Source organism: Lissotriton vulgaris, chromosome 1_1 (assembly GCF_964263255.1).
Source record: "Lissotriton vulgaris chromosome 1_1, aLisVul1.2, whole genome shotgun sequence".
NCBI lineage: Eukaryota > Metazoa > Chordata > Amphibia > Caudata > Salamandridae > Lissotriton > Lissotriton vulgaris.
In genome coordinates, this window is record NC_141685.1 from 1,314,278,205 (window position 1) to 1,314,300,692 (window position 22,488).

At 43.3% G+C, this 22,488-nt stretch overlaps 1 protein-coding gene across 2 annotated transcripts in view; it reads right to left on the reverse strand.

Moving 5' to 3' along the window:
• Nucleotides 1-22,488, reverse strand: part of AVIL (advillin) — a 411,867-nt gene that overhangs the window by 135,631 nt on the left and 253,748 nt on the right. For both annotated transcript variants that reach the window (XM_086965687.1, XM_086965696.1), the window contains exons 10-12: nt 19,647-19,800; nt 17,611-17,711; nt 17,149-17,286 (exon numbers count right to left, since the gene is read on the reverse strand). In XM_086965687.1, coding sequence (XP_086821813.1) covers nt 17,149-17,286; nt 17,611-17,711; nt 19,647-19,800 — 393 coding nt within the window. The remainder of the gene's footprint in view (nt 1-17,148; nt 17,287-17,610; nt 17,712-19,646; nt 19,801-22,488) is intronic.

A 22,488-nucleotide genomic window follows, 5' to 3' on the forward strand; every position in this document is an offset into this window, starting at 1 on the left:
AGTACCTGGAGAGACCATCTGCAGTACCATGGTCAGTCCCTGGGCAGTGCTCCACTGTAAAGTCCATCCCCTGTAGGGAAATGGACCACCTGAGTAGTTTGGGGTTTTCACCCTTCATCTGATTTAGCCACAAGAGGGGCTTATGGTCTGTCTGAATTAGGAAGTGAGTTCCAAACAAGTATGGCCTCAACTTCTTCAGGGCCCAAACCACAGCAAAGGCATCCCTCTCAATAGCTGACCAACGTTTCTCCCTGGGGGTCAGCCTTCTGCTAATAAAAGCAATGGGCTGGTCTTGACCATCTACATTAAGTTGTGAAAGCACAGCTCCCACCCCCAACTCAGAAGCATCTGTTTGAACAATGAACTGTTTGGAGTAGTCAGGACTCTTCAGGATAGGTGCAGAGCACATGGCCTTCTTCAGGTCATCAAATGCCTTTTGACAGCTAACTTTCCACTGAACCTTTTTGGGCATCTTCTTGGATGTCAAGTCATTTAATGGTGTCACAATGGACCCATAGTTCTTTACAAACTTCCTGTAATACCCAGTCAGGCCCAAGAAGGCTCTGACTTATGTCTGGGTAGTTGGAGGAGCCCAGTCCTTTATGGTCTGGATCTTACTCTCCAGTGGTTGAACCTGACCCCCACCTACTATGTGGCCCAGGTACACAACCTTTCTCTGCCCTATCTGGCACTTGGTAGCCTTGATAGCCAGGCCTGCTTTTTTCAGGGCCTCCAGAACCTTCTTCAGGTGGATCAGGTGATCCTCCCAGGTGGAGCTAAAGACAGCAATATCATCTAGATATGCTGCACAAAAGTCATCCAACCCAGCAAGGACTTGATTCACCAACCTTTGGAAGGTGGCAGGTGCATTCTTCAAACCAAAGGGCATTACCACAAACTGTTAATGTCCACTAGGGGTAGAGAATGCTGTTTTGGCTTTAGACTCTTCAGCTAACCTGATTTGCCAATAGCCAGCTGTGAAATCAAATGTGTTCAGAAACTTGGCAGAAGCCAACTTATCAATGAGCTCATCTGCCCTTGGAATGGGTTGAGCATCTGTCCTAGTGACAACATTGAGACCTATGTAGTCCACACAAAACCTAATTTCTCTCTTTCCATCTTTGGTATGGGGTTTTGGCACAAAGACTACTGGGCTGGCCCATGGGCTCTCTGATGGCTCAATCACTCCAAACTCAAGCATATTTTGCACCTCAGCCTTTATACAATCCCTGATGTGGTCAGGTTGCCTGTAGATTTTATTCGTCACAGGCAGACTGTCACCAGTGTCCACCTCATGGGTGCACCAGTTAGTTTGACTGGGTGTGAGAGAAAACATATGTCTATGGGCCTGCAACACCTGTCTGCAGTCCATCTGTTGCTGGTCAGTGAGGCTTCCTGCCAAGGCTACTCCATCAACTGAACCATCTTCAGGGTTCTGGGACAACAAGTCTGGGAGAGGGTCACTGTCTTCCTCCTGTTCCCCATCTGTGGCCATGAGCAGGCTCATGTCCTCCCTGTCAACAAATGCTTTCAATCTGTTCACATGGAGCACCCTGTGGGGGCTCCTAGGGGTTTCAAGGTCCACCAAATAGGTGACCTCTCCCTTCTTTTCAAGTATGGTGTAGGGTCCAGACCATTTGTCCTGGAGAGCTGCTGGGGCCACTGGCTCCAACACCCACACCTTCTGCCCTGGCTGGAACTCAACCAGAACCGCCTTTTGGTCATGCCAATGTTTCTGTAATTCTTGACTGGCCTCCAGGTTTTTGGATGCTCTTTCCATGTACTCAGCCATCCTGGAGCGGAGACCAAGTACATAGTCCACAACATCTAGCTTAGGCTTTTTGAGAGGTAACTCCCATCCTTCCTTCACCAGACACAATGGACCCCTCACAGGGTGGCCAAACAAAAGTTCAAAAGGGCTGTAGCCAACCCCCTTCTGTGGGACCTCTCTGTAAGCAAAGAACAAGCAGGGTAAAAGGATGTCCCATCGTCACCTAAGCTTCTCAGGTAAACCTTTTATCATTCCCTTTAGGGTCTTGTTGAACCTTTCAACAAGCCCATTGCACTGAGGATGATAGGGTGTGGTAAACTTATAGTTTACTCAACACGCTTTCCACATTGCTTTCAAGTATCCAGACATGAAGTTGGTACCTCTGTCTGAAAGAACCTCCTTTGGAAAGCCCACTCTTGAGAAAACTGCAAGAAGGGCCCTTGCCACAACAGGAGCTGTTGTGGTCCTCAGGGGAATTGCCTCTGGGTACCTGGTGGCATGAGCCACTACCACCAGTATAAATCTGTGCCCAGATGCTGTTTGAGGATCCATGGGACCCACAATATCTATTCCAACTCTTTTAAAGGGTACCCCCACCACAGGTAGTGGTATCAGGGGGGCCTTTGTTGTGCCACCTGACTTACCACTGGCTTGGCAAGTGACACAGGAGCGAAAAAACTCCTTGACATTTTCTGACATATGAGGCCAGTGAAAGTGAGGGACAAGCCTGTCCCAAGTCTTGTTCTGGCCTAAGTGTCCTGCAAGGGGAATATCATGGGCCACGGTAAGAAGGAAGCCTCTAAATTTCAAAGGTATGACCAACCTCCTGGTAGCACCAGGCTTGGGGCCTCTGAACAAAGGAGCCCATCATCCCAATACACTCTATGGGTCCCTTGAGCATTCCCAGCAGCCTCAGCAGCAGCTTGCTGTCTGAGGTGTTCAAGGCAAGGGCAATCTAATTGGGCCTGCCCCAGGTCTGCCCTTGAGGGCCCCCCTCTCCCCAGAAACTCAACCTGATCAGGTTCAAGCTCCTCAGAGACAGTCTCCTCTTGGACTGCAGAATCAGCTCCCTGTGAAGTCTGATCCTCAACCTGGGGCAAGTGGGAAGGCACTGCCTTAACCCTCTTGCTCCTTCTATTGGATTATGGTTGGTCTATAGTTTCAAGATCCACCACAGGTTCAGGTAGGCACTTCTTTGCCTGAGATCTGGTTATAGCAAGGACATGTGCTCATATCCCTAGCTTTCCTGCATGAGTCCTGTACTCCACCTCTGACCAAACTGAGTTCTCTAGATCATTGCCCAACAGACAGTCTACTGGCAGGTCTGCACTCACAACAACTTTCTTGAGGCCAGTTACCCCTCCCCAGGAGAAGTTAACAACAGCCACACTATGTGTAGTAGTGGCATTGCTTGCATTGGTCACTAGGTAATTCTCACCTAGTACATTTTGTCTAGGGTCCACAAAGTCAGGTGTCACCATAGTGACACTGGCACATGTGTCCCTGTAGGCCTGAGCCATTTCTCATTAATTAAAGGCGTCTGTCTATACTTGCCCAAGTTACTGGGACTCACAGTAGTGGGCATGGCTATGTCCACATCATAGAGCAGAACTGCCTGAGTAGGGATTCTGACTAGGCCAGACTCCATCTCAAGACCCAGGGTCAACCCTACTATACCCTTAGGTTGTGTACCACCACTGCTGACTGTACTAGGGGGTGCAGGTGCTTTAGGAGCTGCAGTGGTTGGAACTGGATGTTTCTTGGTGCATTCACTCCCCCAGTGGGAAGTGGGCTTACAAGTATTACACCAAGGTTTCTTTGGGCCATCATTCTTCTTCTTCTTGTTACCATTTTGGGAACCACCCTCCTTATTAGAATTTTGTGGGCCTGAAGAAGACTTCTGGTCTTTTTCTTTATCTTTCTTATCCCCACCCTTCTGGTCTGTTTTCTTCTGGTCACCACCATGGTTCTGGGGTTTCTGCTTAATCCTTGTTCTGACCCATTTGTCTGCCTTCTTTACCAATTCTTGGGGAGAGGTCAGATCAGAGTCAATAAGGTATTGATGCAACAGCTGGTTCTGACAGTTATTAAGGATCTGCTCTCTCGTTATAAGATTGTACAATCCTGTATAGTCTGAGACTTTACTTCCCTGCAGCCAACCCTCCAGAGCATTAGTGGCACAATCAACAAAATCAGTCCAGTCCTGAGTCTGAGCTTTTTGGGTATCTCTGAACAACAACCTGTATTGCTCAGTGGTTAGGCCAAACCCTTCAATAAGAGCACTCTTCAGGACAGAGTAGTTTTTGGCATCCTCGGGTCTAACTGTGAGGAGCCTATCCCTCCCTTTCTCAGAAAAGGAGTACCATAAAATTGCTGCCCACTGATCTTGAGGAACCTGCTGTACCATGCAGGCTCTCTCCGGAGCAGTCATCCATTTGTGGATGTCATCCCCTTCCTTGTAGGGGGGCACAATTTTTGTCAGGTTTCTATTGTCATAGGACCTGTCTTTCTCTCTAGGAATTATGCTGCCACCAGTGGAATCTAATCCACTCAACTTTTGTTCTCTTGCTAAAGCAAGTTTAGCTTGAGCCAGGGCTACCTCTTCCCTCTCTATCTGGAGTTGGACAGCCCTCATTCTGGCCCTATGCTCTTTTCTCTGGGGGAAGTCATTCCCCTTTGAGATTCCCTTGAGGCACTAGAAATATGAGAATCCCTTGAGGGGGATCTCAACCTTCTGTTACCTGAGGGAACTATGTTATAGGATCCGGGGAGGTGCTCGCTCTCTCCATTCCTATGCAGGTCCAAGTTGGTTTGGTTAACCCTCCCCACTAGTACCTTGTTGGTCCTCTGATCTTGATCTGAATCATCCTCTTCTGATTCAGGTTCCTCCTCTATGTCTGGGGGTTTCTCAATCCCAGGGGGGTTCACTCCATCTCCTGCATCTAAGGGAACTGCACTCGCCTTAGCTAAGTCATTCTTCTCCAGGATGGCTATCAGGATGGGAATGGTAGGGTTGTGACCCTTTCTCAGCCCCCTTGAAGTGCACAAGGCACTCAAGTCTCTGTGGCTGAGGTTGTCATAGCTGGAAGGTGCCTTGGTAAGGTCAACCAACACAGGTGAAGAGCCTGTAGCTCCCTCTGTGCCAACCATGACTGCTAGTGAGGTGTAAGTGGTGCACTTACCTACACTAAGTGTTTTCCTACTGTACCTTGCTAGTGAGTTGTAGGCAGGGTGTGCTAAGCCCTTTGATCTACAACTACTAAGTTCAGTAGAACTTAAATATGCTAAGCTTTGTTTATATGTACCTAAGGTACTTGATGTGATCTTTCAATTTGATAAAAAGATTGCAATGGTAAAACAACAGCAAGTTCAAATCCGCACCGCTGCTCACCAATGTGAAAAGTTGGCCTGATATATGATGTCTCCAATTCTGGGGGCACCTTGTATCAGTCCAAACAATCCCTTATGGTGATGGTTGTAAGTCAACCTTATAGACAAGCTATCCTAATGGTAGCATGGACTAAGCAGCCTTAAAGGCTTAACTCAAGAGGTCGTGTTAAGCGAGCTGTTTTACCAATCCCAATCCTGTAATATCAAATGAAAGGACACCACACAAGTTATATATTATAAAAATATATGTATTTATTACTAGAATAATCCTCTGTACTCTTTATGAGTGCAGAGGCACAAGTGTTTAAACAAAAGCACAGTTAAACATATAAAAGTTGCACAATTATGGATTAGGCCCAGGGGCCACGCAAACCATATATTAAAAAAGTGGTATAAGAGATACCAATCGAACAGTGGTTAGGCCTAGGGCCCAGGGAATCGCTGGGAGCAATCGGGACTAGCAATGCTGAAGTCGGGAAAAGCCCGCGGGATTCGGGTGCAGCGCTTAAAGCACACACATGCACCAATGCAAAGTCAATGGTGCGTAAAAGTCTTAAAGTTACTGTTAAAGAACACTTCCGCTCAACCTAGAAGGACGAAACTTTAGACACATACACTAGAGGTGTGTAACAGTGTAGGAACACCGGCGTTGTTGAGTTACCTCACCCACAGGAAGCGGGTGCACAGGTGCGAAGTAGTGTCGGGTTTTGTCACGCAGGTTGCTGGTGCTTGGAGCTGAAGATGCTGCAGGCGTCGAGACGAGTAGTGTCCGGTGTGATCCAAGGGTGGATCGAAGTTAAAGATGATCTGAAAGCAGAGGGGACAGAGTCTGGGTCACTCAGCAGTGACCAGGGTGGAACCAGGAAGGAACCAGGCAATGTCGGGCGCAATCAGGTCATTGACGAGTCGCTTCTCTCCACTGCCACGTGGACTCTGGGGCACCGAGGATGTCCAGGAGTGGATCACGAGCTGTCCCACGCAGGCTCTCGCTGTTGGCGGTGTCAGCTTCCGGATTGGAGCAAACAAACTTTGGCAAGCGCAACCCACGCAGGATTCGAAGATGGCTTATCACTTGGACCAGGAGGGTCAGAGTGGGTGCTCCTTTTCAGGGGAGCGAGTGCAAGTCTAGAGCAACCAGTCTCACAAGTCAGTTTTCAAGGTTCGCCGGCACAGGGGCCATAAGCCAACGGGCAAGTGACCGGGCCAACGTGTTGAGCCAAAAGATGCAGAAGGGCCCCACGTAGTACTCGGTGAGCGTAGAGGCATGAGCTTCAGTGCAAAAGAGGCTCAGGGCTGGGGCTTCTTAAACCCCAATGGACAGCTTCGAGGGTCACTCGTGGGCTGCACGGTCAGCGTCTCGTGGTCTTTCCAAGATGGCGGGCACCATGCTTCAGGTCGCCTCCACGGGTCTCAGCTCTGCAGGGACTGTGGATTGGGCTGTTAGAAGGCAGGCACGCTGGGTCTTGTTGAACTCTGTTGCTCGAGTTCCGGCGGGAACTGCAACAAAGCAAACGTCGAGGTGCTAGATGGTGCCTGTTTGCACAGGGTGGTTACTCCTTGACCACAAGGGAGATTCTTCAGTCTTCTACATCGAGTAGGATGTCGAAGGGTCCAGAGTTTCATTTCATAAGTTACAGTCAGGATAATCTGAGTGTGTTGGCACTGCTCCAATTCCCTCTACCAATCTAGGGGGCTGGATTACCTGCTAGGTCCCTCCTATGGGTGGGACCCAGGAAGGGGGTGGTTACACCCCTTTCCCTTTGTCCAGGGTCATGCTGGGATTGGGGCTGGTGTGCCCCAGAACCGGTTTGACCGGATTATGCAAGGGGAAGCCTTGTGCGCCCCAGGCACTGTCTGATTTCATTCAGCCCTCCCTGCCCCAATACACTATCTCCTGTCTGGGGTGGTGTAGCACCTCCCCGCGACAGGAAACCCTTTGTCCAGGCCTCCTCTGCCGAGTTTCGGTCAGCAGCAGGAGGTCAGACTTGTGTCGGTGGCAGCAGCATCCATTTTGTGATGCTGAGGTTCTGGTTAGGATTAACCGCGTTTCAGTAAAGTAACATGTCTTTTCCCTCTAGAAGGGTGGGATGCTATCACCGTCGACAGGACTGTCGAGGGGATAGTATTCCAAATCGTATGACACCTTACACGACATGTTTTGATAAAGCCAAACCAAAGTTAGCACATAACCGCGATGGATTATAATGCACTTAAGAGTATATGGTATGGCATTATCCCGGAACAGCTTAGGGAGTTGTTCCCGACAGCTGCAGACAGGCTCAGCTCATGCTCGAGTACCATCTCATGTTAAACCACACACTCTGCCTCCAGGATTGATAAGGCCTGCCATAGGGTTGACTCATAGGTTTATATGTGTCCAGGTATAGGTTTAAATATAGGTATACTATATCTAAGCAAGAGGTGGTTATACCAACTTGCCCCAGCTGAGTGATCAGCCAGTTGTGTCAATTTAAGAACCAGCCAGGGGTGGCAAAAGCTATGCTTCAGCCCCTGGTAGGCCTTGGATGCACCTATGCCCATGGCACCTATGGTGCACTGTATAGGGGCTGACAAGGTGTCCATTACCAATTTGGTTATGTACCTATAGTACATGTCTGTGAATTTAGAGAGAGAACAGCAGGCTGTGGGTCTGATTAGCAGGCCCGCAGCCACATTAAGTCAAAAACCAGTGAAGCAAAAAGCAAAAATTGGGTTGACCATAGGATAGCAGACCCTACTCTCCTACAGCAACAACTTGCTGTTGATCTAGAAATTTAGAAAGACCCTTCCTGACAGAAACCGGGTTTTCCACTCTAACCCAATCTCCAATTCTAATCGTGTGAGTTTCTTTTTCAATTGTAGAATCATTTTTTTTTGTTGTTAAACTCAGAAGATCTTTTGTTAGCAGAATTCCATATACTCTCCATGTCACAACCATGGTGAAAAGATTTCACCATCCAAAATGGATAGACTTGTGAGGAAACTTTTTTTCTTCTCATGAGTTCAAATGGGCTGACATTTGTTGCTACATGAGGAGAAGTACGGTATAACCATACAAGATCTTTCAGTGCCTGGAAAACACAAGTCTTTGATCTAAAAGCCGCTTGTACACATTCTACCACCCCTCTGTTAAATCTTTCAGTTTTACCATTGCTTTGCGGATGGTAAAGGGGTGTTCTAGTGTGTTTAATACCTCAAGAATTCAAAAATTACTTCATTTCTTGTGAAATAAACTGGACACCATTGTCCGTCAGAATTTCCTCTGGGTAACCTTCTCTAAGAAAAATGTTGTTAAGACACGTGATAACACTTTTTGAGTTAGGAATATTGATTGGTTCAACCTCAACCCATCTAGATAAATGGTCAACAAGAACCAGAAAATACTTTGAATTTGAGGGAAGAACATGAAAAGGTCCCAGAAAATCCATTCCATGCCTAAGTTTTGCCATGCTCTTCCTTGAGGAGATACAGGGTGTTCAACAGCAGCCTCAAAAACAAGAGTTTTATCGCTGTTACTACATTGTGAACATTGCTTAACTAAATCATCTATTTGGATGTCCATTCTTGGCCACCAAAAGTCAGGTCTGACTTTGCTTTTGGTAATAGTGGCACCTAAATGGCCAGAATGAGCAGCCAAAATGATTTTTTCTCAGTAACAAGTAGGAGGAATACGTTTTTCCCCTCTACCACTTTTCCACCTTCGAGAGAGAGTTCATTGCTGACTTTCCAAAACATCTGAAGATCAGAAGAGAGACATTTCTCTTTAGGCCAGCCTTTTTTATCAACAATGCAACCTCCTTGAGAATAATATCTTTATCAGTTTCATTAACCCAATTTTCTTCAGCAAAAGATGGAATGACATAACTAATACAAGCTACAAAACATTCTTCTACATCGGTTTCCCAATTTTGTTCATCCATATCATCAATCGGAAGCCTAGATAAGCAGTCTGCTTTGCTGTTCTTTCCCCCAGGGATGTACTCAACACTGAATGTAAACTCTAATAATTTGGTAGATAATCTGGCCAACCGTGCAGTGGTACGCTTGACATTTTTCCCTGATAAAATGTCAACCAATGGGCGATGATCAGTTTAAAGAGTAAAAGACCTGCCCCATAGATAAGATTTAAATTTCTCAATACTCCAGACACATGCTAACAGTTCTTTCTCAGTAACTGAGTATTTTCGTTCTACTCTAGTGTCCTAGAGGCAAATCCAACTGTATACTCTTTACTTTCATCAAATTGTGACAAAAAATAACCTAAACCATATTCACATGCATCAACTGTAACTACAGTTTGTCTGCCCTCCACAAAAGCTTGCAGAGCTGGTGATTTGACAATATGATTTTTAATAGATTGAAAACCCTTTTCACATTCTTCTGACCAGACAAATGTTGCCCCTTTTTTGAGTACATTTCTAAAACACTCTGTAGTTTTAGCAAAATCTTTCATAAACTTTGCATAAAACTCACAAAGTCCCAAAAAAAGACAGCATTTGTTCTTTATTCTGGGGAGCAGGTGCTTCTGTGATACTTTTAATTAGACCAGGTCTAGGCTTAAATCCTTGCTCTGAAATAATGTGACCTAAATATTCAATTTCTTTTGTTTTGAATAAACATTTACCTTTTTGTAAAGTCACACCCCTGTTTTCTAACACAGTGAAAACTTCATTGAGAACTAAGTCATGTTCAGTTTCGTTCTTCATAAAAATAAGGATGTCATCCTGAAAAACTACAACGTTGGGATTATGTTTAAACATTTCGGTCATGAGTCTTTGAAAGACCGCAGCCGCAGAGGCTAAACCAAATGGAAGACGGCAACATTGAAATACCCCATCAGGAGTGACAAAAGCCGTAAGATGTCGAGACTGAGGATGAAGTTCGACCTGATGATATGCAGCTTTTAGGTCTAACTTGGTAAACCATGAAGAATTCCCAACTTTCGTAATAAGGTCTTCAATGCGTGGAAGTGGGAAACCATCAACCCAGGTAGCCTCATTGAGACTTTTCAGGTCGACACACATCCTCAAGTCTCCAGATCTTTTTCTTGCTAAAACAATGGGCGAAAGCCACAAAGTAGATTCAACTTTTTCTATTATGCCTTGTTCGCATAATGTTTGTAGGTGCTTAGAGAGATCTTCTCTGATGCTTAAAGGAACGTTACGTAATTTGTGTTTGATAGGACTAACATTTTTCTTAAGTTTAATAAAATTGTGAAAATTGGTAATTTTACCTAGGCGATTTTCAAAAACTTTGTTGAACTTGCTTTCCCAATCATTGAAAGACAGGGTAGAAGAAAGAGAATACAAATCTTTTAAGGAAATGCAATTTTGTTTGATCTGTTTATCTATGAAAGCAGGATTTTTTAACCCAGGTTTGATGTTTAAACCCAATTCTGCTTGATGAATAGGACCAAGAACATTTATTCCTTTCTTTGCTACATAAACTTTGCCTCTAATCGTTTCCCCCAAAACACAAATGGTAGCTGAGAAGTATCCTAATAATTCAATCTTGCTTCCTTTGAAAGCTATCGTTTGAACCTCAGCTGGTAATAAACTTTTTTGAGGCCAGAATTTTTTTATATTCATCCTGTGATACAATGGTAATTCGTGCCCCTGTGTCAACTAGAAGTTGAATTTTACTCATTTCAATTGTGACATCAATTTCAGGATCAGGAATATGCAGAGTTTTCTCATTGCAATTTTTAACAACAACAATGTATTCCTGATTAGTAACATAATCATCATAAACATTGTCATCTTCATTAATAACGCACCTGACATTTCTTCTTCTGCTACTCATACAAACTTTAGAAAAGTGACCCATTTTGCCACATTGCCCACATTGTTAACTGCAGGACAACTTTTGAAGGAAGAGACATGTAGGGATGAACCACATCTATACCAATACATCCTAGAAACGGATTGTCTATTTGGAATAAAACCCCTTCCATTTCTTGGAAAATCAGGTCTTCTAATATTTTCACGAAAAGCATTGCCTCTTGAAACATTTTCATGTAATAAATTAGGAAGTTTAGTAGAAGTATTAGCAGAAAATTTGGTGTAAACAGCACCAGAAATAGAAGAGTTCGTTAGAGCGGTTTCAAGTTGTTTAGCATCTTCCATAGAACTTTCAATGCTTTTGGCAATGTCTACTGCTTTGTCCAGAGTAGGATCTTTGCAGGTGAGTAATTTTTCTTGTATTTTCTTGCAATAACATCGTGCAACTAATTGATCTCTTATAAGTTGGGAAGTAACATTTTCAAACTCACATTTGGAGGCTAAAACTTTTAGAGTTGTTATGAAAGTGTCTATACTTTCATCTGATTTATGCATTCTAGTAAAAAATGTGTATCTGTGTACCACAATGTTCTTAGTTTTAGTAAAATGTTTCTCCAGTTGTGCCACAGCTGTTTCAAATTCATCGGGATCTTCACCTTTAGGTCGTTCATAGACAGGTAAATGATTGAAAACATTCTGACCTTCAACCCCTAGATGATAATACATTAAATTCTTCCTCCTTTTAGGTCTAAATCTCTGACCATCAATTGCACCTAAATACGCTTTGAAAGACCTAAACCATAATTTCCACTCTAATGGTGGATCTCCAGGTTCCTGTAAAAAAGGTGCGGGTGGAGTAACAATCTGCATATTGCACAAAGCAAAGAGGAAAATAACTTTTAAATATTGGTTACACTAATAGCGTTGCATGCAGAGGTAAACGAGTCTTATTGATATTCTATGTACTTCAGAAAATCTAGAAAATTAATAGAAACAAAATATGTGCTTGAAAATGCTTGAATAAGCAAAATTTATGAGAACGCCATATAAAATGTGGCCGTTAGATGGCAGTATTGTATTGAAGAAAAAAAAAACAACACAAGAACGAATTGTATTGACAAGATGAAATGGTTTCACTAAATTTAAATGGAAACTGAAGCAGAAAATTTGAATAAACAATAAATATATAACTGTACTATATGCTGTACCGTAATATAACATGTAAATGCTGTATTCTCCGTAATGAAATTGCACCAGTAAAATAACTGCACCAGTAGACTAAACAAAAAGATGACACGTTGATAAAAGTTGTGTGTGTCAACGCGATGAAATATGGAATAAAAATGACACACGTTGATTAAAATTGTGTGTGTCAGTGAAACAATGCTGTGTGGATCAGCTTAAGAATGTGAAGAGACCCACTGTAAGTGCTTTGCGTGTCAGTGCATCAGAACAAGACGACACGCTTAAGTTATTGCTGTGCGTGTCAGCGGACAGCTGAGACAGAGATGATCTTCTTATGTATATATTTATTCAAGATATAAGTAGAGAGAGAGCCGTCCCAACTCGCACTGCCACTGTACAGGTCCCAACTGCCAGATCAGGAAATCCTGCCACCTGAACACTCCAGATGACATCACATCATATTACATAGGCATATCACCACATGGTGTTTCTAGAAATCCTTGTTGCCCTCTCCACCAGCCTTTCCCATGCTTTCTCCTCTATGGCTGTTCCCAAATTGTCTTCCCTTCTTTCCCCTAGCTGGTTGAGTGCGGGCAGTGTGTCGTTCCTGAGGCGTCGGTACAAGCAAGCGACCAATTTAAAAGTCCAAGAGGCTGATACCAGATATTGGCATCCTCCCGATGTAGGTGGCTCTGAGAGGCCCCCTCCCCAGTGTTTTCGTATTGCCTTTGTGAGGGCCTATTGAGAGTAAAAAATTACCTTGAGGTATGTCATACCGCTCTCTGAAATCGGTAAATGATAGTAGGGATCCATCCTGGTATAGCATGCCTACTGTTGTCACCCCTGCCTCTGCCCATGTCTCTAGGCCTCGCCAATCTCCTCCGTTTGGAGATCCCATGCAGATGGTCAGTGGGATCTCCGGGGCATATGGCATTTTAGTTTTAGATCTCTGTTGACTTCTAGCCCAGCCTTTACGTATTACTTCGACTTCATTGGTTTTGGCCCCCTTTCGTGCTGGTAACCGGAGCACGATGTTAGACAATTTTCACAGGCTATGGACTGTGTCATCTGGCTGGTTTGTGCCTCTCACACTTACCGCTACACATTTCATGAATCACTGCAATTGTTCTGCAAGGTAATAATACTTGAATAATACTTACGTGCTAGGCCTCCTGCTCTCGTCAGCCTCGTTAGAGTATCTCAAGGCTCTCTGCCCCTTATAGTCAATATTCAGCATAGCGAGCGGTATATACGGTGTCTTGTTAGTTGTTGGCTTGCCTGGCTTTAGAAGGGGAATAATTAGAGCCTCCCTTGTGGAACTCAGTAATGTCCCCCATGTTTTGCTTGATTGTAAACTTCCACCAGTCTTGGGCCTAAGATATCTACGTACATAGAGTAAAACTCGACCGGAAGGCCCCTCAGTTATGGTTGGTAATTCTTGGGTACCTATGAAGTCATTAATGTTTGCCTCTGAACACACAGTCCTACTCCTATATAATTCAGCATAGTATTTTAGGAACACCTTATTAATATACTGCTGTTTACAGGATTCCCCTTGCAGTTCATCCCCGATTTTGAGTATAGTTGAACCTATCTTGGCCGGGTTAGCTAACTACGCCAGCATCGCCCCACACTTATCCCTCTTGACATGAGCTCGAATCATGTAGTTCTTATAATTGAAACAGCGAAGCCTCTCAACATGCTTCACCACTGCCTCTTTGGCTGTCAGTAGTTGTTCTTGCAGCTCATATCTTCTGGCCTTGCTTTTTCGAGTTCCCTAAGGCGCTGTTCCGCTTTCAGTGTGTCTCTCAGCAGTGTCCCTCTTATTCCCACAACTTCAGAGATGCATTTCCCCTTAATCACAACTTTAAAGGCATCCCACTCCAACATTGGATTGGAGGCAGTTCCTGCATTAGCCTAAAAGAATTGCTCTATCTGTGTTCTTATTGTTGCCTGAAAGACCTGGTCCTCCAGAGTTTCCGGTCTCAATCTCCAGGTGGGGATGCTCAGCCTTACTCTCCTCCACTGTAACCCTACCAACAGGGAATTGTGGTCGGAAATCATCCAGGCTACATACTCTTTAGATTTTATATGTTCATGCACGTCTGGAGAGCAAAGTATTTCTTATAAGAAATACTTCCCAAGGTCCCAGGTTGTTCCTTTTGGGTTCCCTTGTTGTTTAAAATATGGAGAGCAAAGTATGGCATCTCATCTACCATGCAAATCATGCAGATATGAAAAAAATGCATAGTTCCTGTCTCTCGGATATCATGCCCTCGAAGTATTTATCAGTCCCCACTGGCGTTTCCAGGCGCTGTGCACTTTGGCCGCTCGTACAATGGGGGAATCCCTTAGGGGGGGATGGGAGTGATCCAAATGAACATATGTGACACATTTAAAGTCCCCACCCAAAATCACCGATCCAGTTAGGTGGGGGACCAACTTCTCCATGCGAGGACACCTCTTAAACTTGCCACGCTCCTCCCTCCTTGCTTTTGCGACCTCCTTCTGTGTGTCGGCAGGCCTCTGCACTTCAGCTGCACCCCCTCTCTGGCTTCCAGGGCCTTGCTGCCACCTCTTCATTGCTCTCGGTGTCAATTGAGCTGCTGGGCTCTCCGCGCTTTGGTTGCAGGTGAGCAACCCCCTCCTCTACCACTCCGCTTCTCTCACCTCTCTGATTTCTCTTTCCGTTGCAGGGGCCTACATCACCGCCAGGCCACCTCTCAGGTGTCGAAGCACAGCTGTGGTCTCCTCTGGCTCAGAATGGCTCTGTCCCGCACCTCTCCAGGAGATCGCTTCTCAGCATCAGTCCTTTTCTATCCCTCTGTCTTCCTCACGTCAGCAGGACTAGCGACTGCCTCCGGTGACCTCACCAGTGGTTCACAGGGGAAGTCCTGTGGCAGTTCAGTCCCACTTTTGCTGCTGCACCTCGGGACTCCCGTCCGAGTCAAAGGGCCCGGAACCCGGTCCAGTCTCTGTAGTGAGGTCACTCTTATGAAGCTCTGTTCGCAACCTCCGCTTTCAGGTGAGAAATTGGCTCAATCGCCTATCCCCTCTGTCCCGGAGACTCTTGTTTCTAATTTAGCGGCTGCGATTTTGAGCCACCATGAGGACGTATCTTCGATTTCCCAGTTTGTATTGCCCCCGGGTCGATCGTCGCCCCCAGCTCTCTCTCATCATTCAGCAGGTCCTCTCTAGTCCCCTCATATGTTTTGTGTGGGTGTATGGTATCATGATGTTGTTCGATGGTGGATCACCGAGCAAGAGCTTCGCGAGACACGTCTCACTCCATTGGCGTCTAGCCACACCCCCCATGTCTGGTAGTTATCATATTCCAACTAAAATGAATCCATCATAGAAAGAGGAGAGGAAGACAAAAAGATGTCCCGAAGGTCTGCGAAGAAAATTTAGACCAGAACCCCATAGGGCCAGCATAGTTCTTTTGCTTACTCAGGCCCCTGGAGGAGTAAATATATGCTTCACACAGATGAAAAGTGAGTGGTCAGACCAAACTTGAAGACACACCTCCTTCAACTCAATTAATTCGGATGGAGCAAATATTAAATCCAGTGTATGCCCATGAACATAAGTAGGGCCAGTAACAAACTGCTGAGGACCCATTGCTACCAAAGAATTCAACATTTCTAAGGTAACAAAGCATTAGAAGCATCTGCCCAAAAGTTAATTAGAAGCATCTGCCAAAAAGTTAAAATTGCCTAACACAACAAATGCCATGTGAAATATAATTGAAGGCAAAACGTAATGCACAAAGGCTAGTACAAAATCCACAAAAGGCGCAGTGGGGTAGTAGCATATTAATCTGGCAACAGAGCTTGAGGCTGAAATACTTAATGTGAAGGCTAAGAGTCTGGCCTCGTAGAATTTCCGTATCTGTAATGTTTTTAATTAAAATGTGTTTTATTAAAAATCGCCCCATGAAAGAGGTGGAAGATGTACAATATAGTAAACATCAGGACATGCTTCTTCCAGGTGGTAGCATTGATCATTCTGAATTCTATGATGATCCTCCGTCAATGTCTAAGATCCCTAGAAAAGCGCTGAAAAAGTTATGCCTAACCTTCTTAGAGAATCGAAGAGACCAAATAGAGCTGTCAAAAAAGACTGTGATCTCTCATCAACTGATTTTAACCCTGAAGGTTATCCAGCCATACTTAACTCCACAGATGAAAGATCACGAAAGGTTCCTGTTGACTCGATTTAGATTTGGGATACTGTTAAGGCTGTTGAGTTTTCCTGCAACCAATGACTGGACCAAGGGAATTAGTAAATGCCTGTGTGATGATCTGTCCACCCAATCGGATATCCATATTTTATTCTTTTGCAGGTTTTATTTAAAATCAAGGAAAAGGTGGATCTTGCCTATTTTAAAATATATGAATGTGAGACAGTGCTGTACTGCTTTTCTAGCAATACAAAAACTGGATGATATATTTTCAGTGGCATCTGTCTCTGCTTTTCTTAAAAGTGTTTTTTATCTGCGGAAGTCGATAATTATGTAAAATTTTAACCATGAGCCTATGACATATATTTGTTTGTTTGTCTTGTGATATTAATTAGGATGATTGTATAATTTGTTGTGATTTTATGTACTTTTATGGTTATGTATGCAATATAACCGAATAAAGTGTATTGAACTTGAACTTGAGAGTATTTTGTAGAGCAACCAGTAAGGCTAGTGCGAGCCCAGAAAAATGTATTGCAAAAAAAATAAATCGAGGGATCAGAGTATGATTGTCTATTTTGCCTGGATGGTTGCTTTGACCAGCTAAGGATGTAACAGTGTCTAAAAGCACCTTTCATTAACTGGAGTTAGATACTCCCAATTTGTTTATTAAAATTCCAAACCTTTTTCACCACACTTAAGGTATGTGTAGAAAGCCTAAACTATTCTCCACAGTGCCAAATGGTAAGCTTATGTTATGGGTTATAACCTGTGAAGTGAGTCAGCTCAATTTCAAAATCCATAGACTGAAATAAAAATTAGCTTCTGCAACTTCTCACCTGCCAGATGTAGAGTATATAATGAGGTTTCCGGTTCACTTCATATGTGTAGAGAACCAAGTAACAATCTCCTCCATAAAAGAAGCCATACCACTCATGTTCTACGGGCACCAACTCTAAATCTTCGATTCGCCAGACCTAGAAAAGAAGTGCTGGTTAGGGGAGGGTTACCAAATATCAAGGTTTGTACCAACGGGTGCACTATTGAGATGTTCCACAACAACATTCACAATCATCAGATCCACCCAAAAATCTTTTTTTAGAATCCAAGTTACCATAAGTTAAATGTTCCAACTGATCCATTGTGGTTCTCAGGACCTTTCCCTACTTTCCAGTACATTCATTATTTCTGATATATTTGTTGACCTAACAGATTCCGCATTTAATCTATGCAGCAGATTTTGATTTCTTCCAACAACATGCACATTTTATGCACTTGATTAGTGGCTGCTGAAATCTTACCTCTAATTTTCCACTCCCATCATCTACCATCCTTTCTTGGGCTGCTAATTCGGGCTTGGCGTGCATAAGAGAGGCATCAAACTTTTCTTGGCTCACTTTGGCTGAAAGAAATTATCACTGAATTGTAAGTGAGGAACATTACCATCACAAGCTTATGTGTCAAAGATACCTTTCTTAAGGGTTTGGTATGGCAACCCAACCTGAGTTGGTTTATCTCTACATTATTTCTGCTTTCTCCTGCTGTGGCAACAGCTCGGAAACTAAACAGATACCTTTATGTGAACCAGTGTAGGCACCCACACTAGTGACTGTATTGACATTGTTTTTGGCACCAAGAACTGCAAGTACTTGATCCAACATATTTCTCAAAATCAGCACAAACAGCTGCACTTTCAGGCATAGCTGCAAAGGCAGCTGACAACGCTCTCTGTGAGGCCCCGAAAAATTGACATAATTAATGTGTGGTCATTTCATAAGGGGGACACATAGATGGGAGTTTTGCAGGTTACCTGAAAAGTGAAGCTTGTTTAAAAGACAATGGCTATCTGAGGTCTTCCATAACGGTGTGTCCAATACGGGTGCTTTGGCGAAGTGCTTTGGCCCTGACTAATTTGCCACATTTTTTTGCGGCAATGAGACATGTTGGCATTTGAAAAGGTATGCATGAATAGCAACCTATTCATTAATTTGATAGAAACACTCAGTAAATAATAAAGGGATTGCTTTGTGAGTGTTTCTTCAATTTTAACATCACACTTGGTCACATCGTGGGATGTGACCTTTTTCACTGCACCTGATTCTTACGATATTTTCTTTGTTTGGACACGATCTCTCTCTTTCTTTTTGACAAAATGACCACCGATGATGATAAAAGTGGGCACAACTGGTGAGTACCAACCAGCTATGCTATTGGTGGTGCGCACGCGAGGGCTCATTTTGTCTTTTCACAATTTTCACATTGATAATAGAATTTCTTTATATTATTTTTCATGGTTTGTGATTGAGGGGTTCACTTCAGTCCAATTTGAAGAAACCCCTTTGTTGGAGGACTGTCTTCTGTAAAAAAAAAAAAATAAAGAAAGGTGATCATACGTAGTGTGACTGCTCTACAAAAAATATAAAAAAGAGTAGTATATAGAAACTCAGCAAATGGCAGTAATTCACACTTGTTAAGCAAAGTTTGGAACTTAAAGCACCTTAGAAACCTGGTTTTGTTGTTTTGATAGCTGCAAAGGCACCAGAAACCAGCATTTGACCTGGCGTCTGTACCAGAACATTAATGTGCCGCCGCATGTGACAATGCGGCTTCAGCTTATTGGACAATGTAGACTCCAACACTGAGCTGATGCTCACAAAGACACTGGCTCTATCTATTTATGTAAAATGGAGGCACAGAAACTTGACACTAGGACAGTGTAAACCTGGATGCTCAAAAAAGGAGACATGGACTCTGGAAAAATTATGACATTGATACTGGAAAAATGAAGACAATAAACAGCGCAAAGAGCGATGTGTACAGGGGAGCATGAGAAATGCGTAACAAGGACAAAGAAAAAGACTCAATAAGGTGCAAGTCTAGACATGGTAACAGATATTTGGACAAGGAAATATGGACTCGGGTAGAAATATATGGATGCTAACACAGTGAGGAGACACATAAACTCAGGCTCAAGGAGACATGAACAAAGCACAGACAAATATAGCCTTGGGCAAGTGGCACAGCAACAGAAAGATGTGAGGACAAGTGAGATAATGTGAAAAGGAGGCACATAGACGTACTGGGGACTTCAATAATGGGGCACGAGGACTAAATCGAGACATCATGTTCATATGTAGGCACAGCCACGACGATACACATTAAGTGGCAAAGGAAGACCGTGAAACATAGACAAAAATGGACAGCGAGACACAGAAGTTGGAATACATCAGCCAGCAAAACAAATAACCTGGACAACTGTGAAGCCAAGTTATCGGCAGACCTTGCTTACTATAAACATCACCTGGTAATACCTATACTTAATCATGAAATCCCTTACCAATTTTGCCCATGCTGTAGGTTTTTCCCATTCCCGCTGTCTGGTCTTTTGTCGACCACTTCTGGAAAAGTTGCTTAAACATGGCTGATTCTGCACCATCGTTTACAGTCTCCACATTGGTACTTCGTGGGTACGACTTCATATTTATGAATTCCTGCAGAAAGAGGAGCGCCCTTTAATGCAATCATGAGCACTTTGCTTTAATGACAGAAACAGTGGCACATTTGTGTAGCATTTCACCTTCATAGAATTGTTCTGATTTACGCAGGACTTAAGAAAGATGCTGGTAAATAGAGACGCTTGACAACTGTAACACTAAGAGTAGAGAGCTTGTGTTACATCCAAACCACTTCTGTCATCAAACCAGCATGTTGCTCAGACCTAGCAGTTTCTAGATATCTCAGATTACCCACACATAAGGAAACCTCTGATTGTCTGGCCCTCTTCCCCTATCACGGTCAATTGCCTCAAACCTCATTTGAATTGAAACACCTTTTGTGATTGGGTGATGTACTTCTGGGTGAACACATCCGTTGAATCAGATACTAAAATACATATTGGCCTTCATTTTGTCAACTTCCTGAGCTGGGTTGGTGCTGGTTTCTTTGAGCCATATATGTCTTTCAAAGCACCCTCATAACAATCCCACGGAGCCAGGTTTTGATCGTTCAGGTGGAAGCCATGTACACCACAGTGACTCTTCTTCCTGCTTCTTTGCTTCTATTGACTTCCTGCGTGGGATGGAGTTCACAGTTCTGGTACGCCCAACTTGTGTCTGGTCAGGAAATCTCTAAAGTTCGTCTCACGCCCAATTCAATAAGACTCTTGGTGATCACAGAATGTATGAAATCCTTTAGCCTATGATATTCGCTAGTGTTTTAACTTTTGTGCTCATGTTAGCCGAACGTTAAACTTTTATTTTAAAATTCTGACCAGTCAGCCTTTGTCTTGACCACTTGTCGAGCCAGGGAATATTCCAACGATGCCACATTGAGGCAGATTCATAAGTGCCTGTAGTGTGCCCATTTTCCTACTTGCAGCAGCACAGAGCTGTTGACTTGACTGCTAGCATTATCTTTTACCTCCCAGTATTGCTCTCTATTGTTTACAATTCATGACAAATTTAACTTTTTTTTAAAAGCCTCCTTGTATCTAAATGCCGAAACTCATAATAAAAATATTGCTTGAGAAACTTACTGTGTCCTAAATTTGGCTTAAGAAAATATCCCACATTGGAGTTAATCGAAAATCTGCACCCAACGGACGATATTATTGTAAACAATATTTACAACACTATATTTGCATCAGTAGATTTATCAGCAGATTTTTGCTAACGCTATTCTGACATGCAGCCCCTAGGCAGAGCATGATGGTAGCACAAGGCAGCTATGTGAACATTTCTAGTAAGTTGTGGTGAGCACTGTGGCTACAGCTTTGTCTACCCAAAAACATTCTTGCCTGACACCCTCAAACCAAATTTCAATCATCTTTTATTCTTATAGCTCTTTGGCTTTGATAGTCAGAGTGGGTTAGTAACGATCATTGAATGAACAAAGGCATTTTCCTTTTGGAATTCTCTAAAACAAAGCTCTAACTGAAAGTAAGCATTACTCTAAGTTCATAAATAGCATTTGTTCAATTTTTATTACGTTTTAAAATGCATTAAAATAGCAATTTTCTTTTTTTAATACAAATTCTTTGTCCTAACTGTTCTTGCCCATCATTACCTTCTCATCCATCACCTCGTATACAGCCAGATACAAGTCCCACTTAGTTCAATAGCATCAAAGGTTCTGCCCCCCCAACACACCTCCTGTTTTTTTTGTGTCTCCTTACGTCAATTCTTGTTGGCGATGGCAGGACCTCGCTGACCGTCTTGGTTTAGGTATTCATGTTTGGAGAGGATATAGAGCAGGTCCCGGTGTGTTTTTGGTTGTTTGAATTATGGCTAGCAGCTCTTTCATTGGATACGAGCAAAACATATGAATACAGTAAATTATGGCTGAGCAGCTCTTCTGTTGATTTAGCAAGGAGCGGCTCTTCAGCGTCTTTAATCAAACCGCGCTGCCCGAGTGAGCAACTCAGATGAAGGATGCTGTAGTACCACGTGTCTTGCTTTCAGTTCATTAACACAAACCCAAGAAATGTCCTAGTTACTCTTTGAAAGGTATTCCTCCCACTAAACCAGTCTTTATTCAAGTTACGCCTAGACCAGTTTGCAGTGAACACATATATAGACTCTATCTGCTAGAATTTATGATTATCTTGATTCTAAGCTAGTTTGGAACCTTCTGAATGAATACTGTAAACTCCCGGCTCCAAAATTTTCAATTAGCAAACATAATGGAATTGACTGAATTCCTGACTCAGTGGTAGATAAGCAGAGTTGTAAGATACTGTGATGCCGAGATGAGTTGTTGGTTCCCTTGTTATCATTTTGTTGGTAGTATTACAGTTTTACACAGAAATATACAAAAATATATTTTGACAGGTTACTACACTGAATCTTGTTCCTAACAAAATTGTTTTAGGAAAGCATTTTCCCCCACAAACCTCACGTGGGTTTTAATCATTTAAGGAGTAGACAACTACTGGGAGGTTTTTTTGACTAAGCATCAGGGAAATTGAACTGCTTAAATAAAGAGAGCACTTCTACAGAAACAATTTTTATTTGTTTGTGGAAACCTGATTTTGCATCTTGCAAATGATTTCTCAGAGATTTCCATAATATTTGTATTAGCACACAGAACACACTGCCGTCATTGTCCAATTTAATAAACCTGACCCCCAGAGACGCTAATCGTTTTACTGAAAGGAGCCTGATGAATTATAGTGCACAGTC